This window comes from Myotis yumanensis, unplaced genomic scaffold (genome assembly GCF_028538775.1).
Source record: "Myotis yumanensis isolate MYYU_CA2020_CCGP unplaced genomic scaffold, mMyoYum1.0.hap1 SCAF_2, whole genome shotgun sequence".
NCBI lineage: Eukaryota > Metazoa > Chordata > Mammalia > Chiroptera > Vespertilionidae > Myotis > Myotis yumanensis.
Genome location: NW_027223753.1, coordinates 32179872 through 32190165, shown reverse-complemented (window position 1 = coordinate 32190165; position 10294 = coordinate 32179872). Strand labels below are relative to the sequence as shown.

Here is a 10294-nt window from a genome sequence, read left to right as displayed (position 1 = left end):
CCCCTGTCTGCTGGCTCCTTCTTTCTTGGTGTCTATGGAGCTAGACTCTAAGCATCTCTGGCTTCCCCTAGTCCCAGGGCATAGGGGGTTAGGAGACCCAGCATAACCTTGGCCCCAGGCCTCGACAGGCACTTGGGTCATTCTCAAGTCCTGAGCTGGGGCCCGATGAACTCCATGTGATTTTGAGGGTTGAGGCTCGGGGGTCCAGAGCCCCAGATTGGACCTTGACACCTGAGGGTGTCCTTCCTTTGTCCTCCACAGCCCAGCTGTGTTCCCCTACTCGTCTCCCTGAGATGGGTGCAAGTGGGCCAGACGTATGTGGAGAGACTTCTGACCAAGCCCAGATCTTGTTCCAGGGAAGCTCCACCCAGATCCCAGGAACCACATCTGGGGCCAAGAGGAAGAGCTGAACTGAGCCAGGTCAGCGGGGCTGGGTAGAGAAGCTGGGGCCTGGGAACCTCAGGCCCTCTGTCGTGACCCCCATGGGAGAGGGTGGATTTAGAGAGCTACTGTGCAGCACCGGGCAGGCATAGAGGGACAGAAGCCAGGACTGTGACTCAGGACTGTGTCCCAGGACTGGGTCTGGGCTGAGTAGGGACAGGTGAGAGGAGAACAGGAAATAGGCCAGGCTCTGCGGGAGGGGTAGCTTTGACCTTTCCCTGGCCTCTGGGGTTTACCCCACTCTCCCCCAGCCAACCAGCAAATTTCTCAATCCTCCTGTCTGCCTTCCAAAGGGCCCCACCCAATGGGCTCATTCAGGGCAGAAGCAATAATGTGTCACTCTCTTCCCAGAGCCCAGCCTTCCTGCCAGGAAGGGGGAGTCGATGTAAAAACTCTGGGGAGGCCTTGGGCTTGGAGGTGAGGTCCCAACTCTCCCCACATCCCCTGGTCTGTAGACCCACTTCCTTAGCCAGACTCTGAAAGGTGACCTCACATGCCAGCTCCCATGGGCTGGGCACCCGCCAGGGAGGCCAGGCCTGGCAGCTCATTACCATGGGAGGGAGGGCAGTTTCTCTGCACTTCCCTCCTCCTCCCACTTCGTCTTCTTCCTTACCAGCTCCTCTCGGGGCCAGACTGTGGGGCTACGCTCTGGCTGATCTCAGCACACACCCACAGACCTCACAGATTCCAAGAGCCCAGGGGAGGCCTAGGAGCTGCCTGCAGCCATGTCAGCCCTCAGCCTGCTCATTCTGGGCCTGCTCTCCGCAGTGCCACCTGCCAGCTGTCAACAAGGTGAGCACAGGACTGGCCCGCGGTGGCTGTGGTGCGGAGGGCTGGGCTGGGTGCTGGTACCCAGGTGTGGATGAGGGGTGTCTTCTGGCCTCTGTCACCACCCTTGACACCTGCCGCTTGGGCAGGGGAGCAGAGACTGGAGTCGTGGAGGAACCTCCAAAGGCCGAGAACTTGGAGCCAGATTTCTGCCTGAGACTCTTTTCCATGAGTGAGAAGTGCAGGCAACAGGGGAAATGTCGGGTCTAGGATGGGGGAGAGGAGTTGAGACACAAGCTCTAGGAGCAGGAATGTCCCCAGAGATGGCTGGGTCCTGGGAGCAGGGTTTGGGCTGAGCCACTTGTGCCAGGGGAGGGGCCAAGCTGTCACTTGTGCCCATGGCTTTGGCATAAGCCCTCATTTTAGTTTCCTGGACTTTGGTAGGGGACAGTGCTCCAGTGTGGCCCCCACCACCTACCTGAGTTCTTTGTCCAGCTCTGCCTCTGTCTTGCTGTGTGGCCTTGAGCAAATCACTACCCCTCTCTGAGACTCAGCTTTCTCATCCATAATATGAGGACAATAAAGCCGCCCTGCCTACCTCCCACTGTGGCTGCCGTGTCAGGGGCGTGGAAGAGCTTGGCACCAGTGAGGTACCACACTCCAAGATCTGGTGTCTGCCCTGCACTGTGAGGCTACATCTGCAGCCTAAGTCTGGACTCTTCTCTCCTAACCCAGACTCTGCCCCTTGCTCTGCGTCTCACCCCAGAGCCATATGGTGTGTCTGGAGGGAGTTGGCTGCAGAGTTCAGAGGAAGCAAGGAGGGCCCCCCCAAAGGCTTGAGCCCTAACTCCCAATCCTTGAGCAACCACTAACCTGAGGAAACAATGTGTCTAAACCATTGCTTCTAGGGGAAACAAAGACTCCAAAACATTGCTTTGTGGCAAGTATGGAACTCAGGGTAACCACACTGTGAATCTTCTGTTACCCAAGAAGAGAAGCAAGATTTGTCCTGGCCATAGGCCAGAGTTCCAAAACTCCGCCTCCTTCCCAGTACCTGCCGGCTCAGAGGGAGCTGAGAAGAGGCAGGGCCTTCACTCCTGCAGGAGGCTTTAGGGTAGACTTAAGGAAGGACTTTCTAGTGAGAGTGAGTCAGAGTGAGCTTTCTGATGCCCGGCCTGGTGCCTCAAAATAGAGGATGGCACTAGGATGCTGGTGTTTTGGGCTGGAGGCAGGACCCCTCTGAAGCCTCCTGCTAGCCTCTGTCCCCTCCTGAGACCTCTCCCTGCTGATGTGTGCATGTCCTCTGTGGGGCCAGGCTCCTCAGGCTCACGGGGCACAGTGATGCCCAGGCAGTTAAGAGCCCTTTGGGGCTGCCAGTGGCTGAGGACAGAGACTTCTGAGAAATCCTGAGGGATAGAGGTGGTTTCAAGTGTTAAACATAACCCTTAAGGGTCAGAAGGCAGAGATGTGCATGGGCAGGGCCTCACCCCCTGAGCACGGAGCTGGAGGAGCTGAAAGGGGTCAGGTTCTGAAGCTTCCTTCCTGGCCCCGAAGACCCAGAGGAGAGCCCCTCTGTCTCGCGTTCTGTCCCACCCCCCACTCTCTCTGGGCACCTGGGCACCCATAGCTGAGCAGCAAGCCTGTCTCTCATTCCCATGCCCCACCCAGCACTAGGAACCCTCCTGCTACAGAACAGGATTTTCCAGATGCCAGCCCTGTCTGTCAGCGCTGGGCTGCCCAGCCTGCTGGGAGCCAGGGAGGAGGGTGGCCACCCCTGGGTGGCAGGCCTAAGCTGGCTGTCCAGGGGGCTGCCCTTTGGTCCCTGTGGCCCAGACACTCCCTATGGGGCCCTGCAGGTGACCCATGATGATGGGGCTCTGGGCCGCCTGGACCTCAGACACAGTGTTATGAGGCCTGTTCCCTCCTCAGTTCCTCATTCCTCCTTTGAACTCCTGTCTTCCTTCCTCCAAACCTTCATTTCTTTCTTCAGCTCAGTGGAGTGACAGATGGGTCCTCCTTCCCACCCCTGCCACCCAGAAGGTCTCCTCTGGCCCTGGCAGCTGGCTGATGACCTCTAGCACAGGCCCCAGCCCTTGGGGTGGGAGGCCCTTCCCCCTACTCTGTACTCACAGCCCCACTGTGGCCAGATCACTGTAGCACCCCCACTCCCCTCCTCCAGGCCTGGGGAACCTGCAGCCCTGGATGCAGGGCCTGATCGCCATGGCCGTGTTCCTGGTTCTTGTTGCAATCGCCTTTGCTGTCAACCACTTCTGGTGCCAAGAAGAGCCGTGAGTGCTTCCTGGGGACCCTGGGGACCCTGGGGGCTGGACCACCACGGGCAGGGTGGCCCCAGGACCATGGCTACTGCTCCAGTAGAAACCCAGGGTCCAGTCCTCTCATGGTGTAAAAGGGACACTGAGGCCCGACGTCTTGGGCTACAGCACCAGCTCACTGGCTCCCAGACCTGCCTGTGAGGCCCCACTGCTCGGTGCTCACTCACTGGGAGGGTGGGGAAATGGCTCCTCTTCTCAGAGTCTATCTGTATAGTTGATACAGCTGTCCAGCCCACGATGGGGGCTGTGAAACCTCTGGAAAGGAAGGCTCTGTCTTTCCCTGGGGTCAGCTGCCGTGCCACACGCGGGGGTACAGAGGGGCAGTGGGACAGGTACCCCTGTGCTCACAGGCTCTCCATTGGCAGGGGAGGCAGATCTGAAAGCAGCCTGCAGAAGTGCAAGTACTGCCCCTAAGGGGAGAGCAGAGTGCGGTGCAGGCCTGACCCATCTGGAGAGCAGGGGTGGTCCAAGAAGGCCTCCGCTGCACCTTTACCCCAAAGCCAGTCTCAGGATAGGGTGGCCTGGAATGGAGACTGGAGTCAGAGAAGAGTGCCCTGGGGTCCTGAGTTAAGGGCAGGGCACCGAGGTAGAGGGGCTGGGCTGAAACCTGGCCCACTCAGCATTTGCCAACCCCGGGGCAAGGCTGCAGCTGCCCCAGCTCTCACCCACATGGTCTGGGGCCGCAGTGCAAGGAGTAGCCCTGCACAGCCCACTGAGAAACACAACATCTCATGGGTGGAGAGAGGGATAGAGAGGTCCAAGATAGGCCAGTGATGAAGGCACGGCCCAGGCCAAGCAGACCCCTGCACAGCAATATGCGGAACCATGGGCTTCTCCCTAGTGTGGTGGGGATCTAGTGCAAGTTTGCAAGTGCAAGTTCTGGTTGCCCTCAGTGGGCATGTGCAAGGAGAGCAATTCGGAGGCTGGGCATGAGGTCAGGAGAGAGTCTGGATGATGGAGGTGACAAGGGAATGCAGAGAGGTGACATGTCTAGTCTGTCTGCTGCCTAGGAATCAGACCCCCTGGGATGGAGGGATGGAGACAGCAGCAGGCAAGAGGGAGGAAGGACAGGGAAACATTTAGCCTTCTGACAAGACCACTCCTGAGACACAGAACACAAAAGCAGAGCTGGGGCAACTGCTGAGTTTAATTTGGGACACAGTAAGTCTGAGCAGCCTGTGGAATGTCCAAGGCAAGATGAGCAGTAGTAAGGCTCCCTGGGGTCCTCAGGAAAGCAGTTTCCAGGGAGGTGGGACACAGACCACACTCAAGGGGTTTAATCCTATATAATAAAAGGCTAATATGCAAATCGACCAAATGGCGGAACGACCAGTTGCCATGATGCACACTGACCACCAGGGGGCAGGCATTCAATGCAGGAGCTACCCCTGGTGGTCAGTGCACTCCCACAGGGGGAGCACCGCTCAGCCAGAAGTTGGGCTTATGGCTGGTGAGTGCAGAGGCAGTGGCAGGAGACTCTCCCACCTCCGCGACAGCGCTAAGGATGTCCAACTGCTGGCTTAGGGGAGCAGACCTAAGCCATCAGTTGGACATCCCCCAGGGGCTCTCAGACTTCGAGAGGGCGCAGAACAGGCTGAGGGATCCCCCACCCCTGAGTGCATGAATTTTATGCACCAGGCCTCTAGTCTTAAATAAGGGGCCAGGAGCTTTGCCCTTTCTCCACTGATCCCAGCTCTGTCTTCAGTGGCTGGTGACCACGGTGCTCCTGCTGCCTGGGAAAGCCCTGTGGACATCTTGAGCAGACCCTGAGTCCTGCGGGGTCTGGTCTGGGGCTAAGCTGAGCCAGAAGAACAGCAAAGGGAGGCTGCCAGTCTTGGGCTGCGACCTGTGGCTCCCACCGTAGAGCAGGCAGAAAGGTGTGAGGGTCTATGGAGTGGGGCCAGAATCAGGTGCTGCCAGGGACCCCACAGGAGAGAGGGGCTTCTGCTAAGGGGCAGCAGCCTCTGCCCTTGGACTTGTGAGTACCAGAGCCCAGACAAGGCCTTACTGGACGTGGGGAGAAAGGGGTACAAGAAGGGAGGGGCTCCAGAGAGCTCTCCTGATGAATCCTGTCCCCAGGGAGCCCGTGAACATGGTCGTGACCGTTGGCAACAAGGAAGATGGGATCCTGGCAGGAACGGAAGGAAAGTACTCCTCGATGGCGGCCAGCTTCAGGTGAGGGGCTCCAGGGGCTGGGACATCAGGACCAGGTGCTTCTGCCGGAGCTGGAGGGGAGGATGGGACTCCTGCGGGGCAGGGCTCAGTGAGGAGAGAGGGTGCACGAGGGGACTGGTGAGCGCCGGGGGCTTGATGAGGACCGCAGGTCCATGGGGACAGGAAGCTTTAGTTTGGGGAGAGGAAGGGGATAGGGACTTGGTGTGGGAAGGGGCTCAGTGAGTGGATTGGGGCTCAGGAAGGATGCAGTGGGGAAAGGGACTCTAAAGAGAGGAGAGGGGGGGACTCTGTGGGAAGAGTGCTCAGTGGGGAGGTGGTCTCATTAGGGGGCTCAGTGGGGCCTGTGTGGAGGGGCTCAGTGGAGGGGTTCAGGGAGGTGGTAATGAGAGACCTCCAGTGTCAGGTGCACAAGACCAGATGTGGTCAGGGGAACCCCTTCTGGGACTCAAAAGTCTCCACTGAAAGATGCTGTTCTCACAAGTGCAGGATGGGGCAGGGAGAAGGCGATGGGAGGGAAGATGTAATGACCCCTGTCACCCTCTTTCAGGTCCAACGAGCATGAGAACGCCTATGAGAATGTCCGGGAGGAGGAGGGCAAGGTCCGGAGCACCCCCATGTGACCCCACTTGCCGGTGGCCCCCAGCGCTGATCCTGGGCGCCTGGAATCAATGTCATGCCTCTGAGCAGGAATCTACAGCAACAGGCCGACTTCTCCACCACACCCCACCCCACCCCACCCCACCCTCCTATGAATCCTCCTTCGGAACTCAGACTGTGCCTGGGATGGGGCTCCGCTGTGGCTCTGAGGTCTCCTGGGGGGGGTCTCCCACTCAATTCAATTCAGGAGACCCTTCTGAAGGAGACAGTCAGCTCAGCACCTCCCATCCTGCCTACATTTCCTCCCCTCACTGTGGAAATGGCCTTATTTCTGTGAATAAAATCTTTTTGTACTTCGGAGGCTCCCAGGGCTCAGAAACAGCCCCTCAGGCAGCCCCTACCTTGTGTTCTGAATCGAGACAATCAGTACCAACGCTGCTCTCCAGGAGGCATTGGAGGGTTACCCAGGAAGCCCTCTCTAGGAGGCCCCGTGGGTCCAGGGAGCTCACCACTCCACCCTTATTCCAGGCAGCACAACCCCCTCCCGCCATGCTGCCTGGCACTGTGGTGGGTTCACTTATATCTCACCCATTCAGCTCCACCCCCCTCCACAAGCTTCTCTGGGTGGGCTTCCTGCATGGGAAAGAGTCTTGGACTAGGGACTTAGGAAGCGCAGATTTGAGTGCCCGCTGCTCCACCAACTTGCTGTGTGACTTTGGGAAGAGTCACCATCCTCTCTGAACTCAGCTTCCCTTCTGTGGCTGGTTTGGCCAGTCTCACCACAGAACCAGTCCTGGGGTGGGGATGGGGGTGGGGTGGGGGTGGAGTCAAGCTCCCTGTGAGAGTGAAGCAGGAAGGAGAGAGAGGAGGCATGACTTAGCTGCTGGCTGACTTTGCAGGCCCCTCACTTCTGTGACTGTCATTCTTATGGGAACAGCCTCTGTCTCTCTGTCTGGGGTGACAACCAGAGTCAGACTCACCCCGGAGCACCCCCAGATGCAGAGGAGTGGGGCTGCAAGGTAGGAGGCAGACCACTTGTCCCCAGGATCTCCCTCTGCCGACTGTCCCAACCTGTCACAGCGTCTTCACGTCACCGTTTGTAGCCATGCCTCTGCTGTTCTAAGGCTTCACTCAGATGCCCTGGGCGACCCATCTGAAGTCCGGACTATCCCTTCTCTCCTCACTGGGGTTTGCAGCCTGCAGCAATGGGGAGACCCGGACAGAAGGGTGGTAGGGTCGTTGCCCCAGGCTTACCCTTTCTCTGCTGTGTGGACTTGGGCAAATCTCCTCTCCTCTCTGAGCTTCAGCTCAGTGAATTGTGGCGGTAGCTCTTGTGATCCCCCCTCTAGGCTTTTGCTCAAGTGATGATTAAGATGATTTTCAAGATCACTTCCCTCATGCTCAGAGTATCATGAGCAGAAATACTGCCTGGGAGTTGTACTTCAAGCAGCCACCCCCTGGGCCGATGCCTCCTCACCCACCTCTGCTAGTTTTCAACTCTGCATATTCCTTTTTTTCTTGGCCCAAACAAGGTTCCTCTTCCGTTAGGAAGTCTTCCTTGATTAGACCAGAGGGCAGAGCTGGGGGACTGAAGGATAGAGGGAACTTCCTAGCGGCAGATTACCTCTTCCTCCTCTCCAGCCTCAGGTCTGAGCTTTGGCTGCCTGGATCCGATTCTCCTTGCCACTGTGGGGTGGGTTTGAGTCCGCCCCGAGGCCTGCTAGGGCCCAGAGGCAGAACCATCCCCCCTCTGCAGCAAGTGAAGCCTGTGCCTCTCACCTGTTAGGTTCTACCAGGTGGGATGGGCTCGCAGGGGCCTGCCCAGGTTCCGGGGCCTCTTCAGCCCCGCCCCATGCTGGCAGGACCGGGATGGTGGGAACTCCGGGGGTCCTTGCAGGTGCTGGGCTGGCACTGACCTTTCTACTCCCCCCCTCCCCCCTTGTTCCTGCCCTGACAGGGGGCAGGGGGCAAGGGGCTGTGGGCCCCAGAACTGCTGGAGCCCCCAATCCTTATCGCTGGTTCCCACCTGTCCGACTGGCCAGATGAGGGAGGGAAAGGAGGCTGGGCTCGGGCCAGGGCGGCGCTTAATGACCCTCCGGGGGCCTAATCTCCGACAGGCAGCCGCTGAGCGGCTCAGGCTGGCTCCTGGAGGAGGCTGATAACGTACCAGCTGGGCCCCCCACCATCTATCCGGGCGGCACAGCCCGTCCCGAGGGGGCGGCGCTCACGGGTCTGGGGAGGGAGCCCGTGGGCTGGGGCGGAGGGGATTCCAAGCTCCGGGAGTGACAGATGAGGGGGCGGGCCCGAGCCGCGCGGGGCGGTGGGGTGGGCGCGCAGGAAACCCCACATGGCCGGTGCTGCTTTGCGCCTTCCCGCCTCCTTCCCACTCCTTTCTCCCGGTTTAGGACCTCTCCACCCCGACCGGCTCTCCCAGCCTTTATCGATCTCCGATCTCCATCACGGTTTGTCTCTTTCTGGGGGCGTCTCTTGGCCTTTGTTCTTATCTTCATCTCCTTGCCGCCGCCGGTCTCCCTTGCTCCCTCCACCTGAGCTCGGCGCTCACCGTCCCCTCTCCCATTGCATCCTTTCTCTATTTCCAGCTGGTTCTCCCTGTTGCTCCCCTCTACCCCCACCCTCCGCACAGGCCCAAGCTGCCCTGATGTGACCCGTGGAGGGGAAAGTCCCTCATGGAGTCTCCCTTCCTTGTGCCGCATCATCGCCCCCCACCCCGCCCCCCCTCCACTTGCTCTCCGGGCAGAACGCTCAAATTGCGCACATCCTGGCTCTAGGGCCAGCTGGGTCTCTCTCTCATTCTTGCTCCTCCTACTTCCTGGAATAGGATTTGCACCTTTCTTTTTCTTCCTCTACCTAACACGTGTGGATTTCACAGGGTTACAGAGTAGATTACGCCCAAATTCAGGCCCTGCAGGCTCCACCCAGGAACTGCAGATCTAAGGTAGATTGCAGCACAGCTTACTTCAATTAGACGTGAGGAGGAACTTCCAGCCTGGAGTTCTATCTTGAGTGTCCCCTGTTACATACAGGCCAGAGCGCCAGGCCATCGAGATGATTTCCAAGATTACTTCACTCATGCTCAGGGTATAATGAGCAGAAGTACTACTTGCGTATTGTGCTTCCAGGAGCCATCAGATCTGGACTACTGCTGGGTAGAGGTGAGGTGTGGGGTGCGGAGTGTCACTGGGAGGGGATGTGACCCAAGTCACACACACTCTGCCCTGTCCCCTTGGACCAACCCCACAGGTGAGTCAGATGGCTGGAGCTGTCAGACTTGCTCTGGGACCAGGGCAGGAAGCACCTGCCCCCCCCCCCCCCCTCACCCCCCTCCAGATCTGACCAGGGGCCTGGACCCCCTGCCCCCATCCCCACCCCCACCTCTCCTTCCAGTTTTCAGTCCCTGGAAGAACACACAGTGGCCAAGGCTTTGAGCGTGAGAGTCTTGCAGACTTGGGTTCAGATTCCAGCTGTGGTCTCACTGCTGGTGGGACCATTCAGGTGCTCCACCCACTTGCCAGCAAACTGGTTCTGTCAAGTCTTCCCTCAGGGCTGCTGAGGGAGGAAGGAGATAATGCATGTTACTGTGGCACCCAGGACTTGCCAGAAGACCATCTAGGCCAGCCGTGGGCAAACTATACGGCCCGAGGGCCGGATCCGGCCCGTTTGAAATGAATAAAACTAAAAAAAAAAGACTGTACCCTTTTATGTAATGATGTTTACTTTGAATTTATATTAGTTCACACAAACACTCCATCCATGCTTTTGTTCCGGCCCTCCGGTCCAGTTTAAGAACCCATTGTGGCCCTCGAGTCAAAAAGTTTGCCCACCCCTGATCTAGGCCCTGCTTAGATGTCACTCCTCTGGGAAGCTCCTCCCACCACCCCTGAGTTAGGTGCTTGCTCTGGACTCCCCCAGCCTCCCCGAAACTTGCTGTCTGTTTACTTGCCTTTGTCCAGCTCCAGCCT

The 10294-nt window shown here is 58.6% G+C and overlaps 1 protein-coding gene across 1 annotated transcript; it reads left to right on the top strand.

Annotated features, from left to right (window-relative positions):
* The first annotated feature begins 405 nt into the window (after nucleotides 1-405).
* On the top strand, nucleotides 406-6672 carry PDZK1IP1 (PDZK1 interacting protein 1). Its single transcript, XM_070403315.1, has 5 exons — nucleotides 406-420; nucleotides 1058-1233; nucleotides 3389-3497; nucleotides 5622-5717; nucleotides 6265-6672. Exons 2-5 carry the CDS (start codon nucleotides 1167-1169, stop codon nucleotides 6335-6337), a joined length of 345 nt encoding a protein of 114 aa, XP_070259416.1. The 5' UTR covers nucleotides 406-420; nucleotides 1058-1166; the 3' UTR covers nucleotides 6338-6672.
* The last annotated feature ends 3622 nt before the right edge of the window (nucleotides 6673-10294 follow it).

What these genes read in the sequence shown, in the direction of transcription:
- PDZK1IP1 (XM_070403315.1), top strand. Translation starts at nt 1,167, where the DNA reads ATGTCAGCCCTCAGCCTGCTCATTCTGGGCCTGCTCTCCGCAGTGCCA. An exon ending in ACCTGCCAGCTGTCAACAAG is followed by an intron (nt 1,234 to 3,388) that starts GTGAGCACAGGA and finishes CCCCTCCTCCAG; the next exon opens with GCCTGGGGAACCTGCAGCCC. An exon ending in TCGATGGCGGCCAGCTTCAG is followed by an intron (nt 5,718 to 6,264) that starts GTGAGGGGCTCC and finishes ACCCTCTTTCAG; the next exon opens with GTCCAACGAGCATGAGAACG.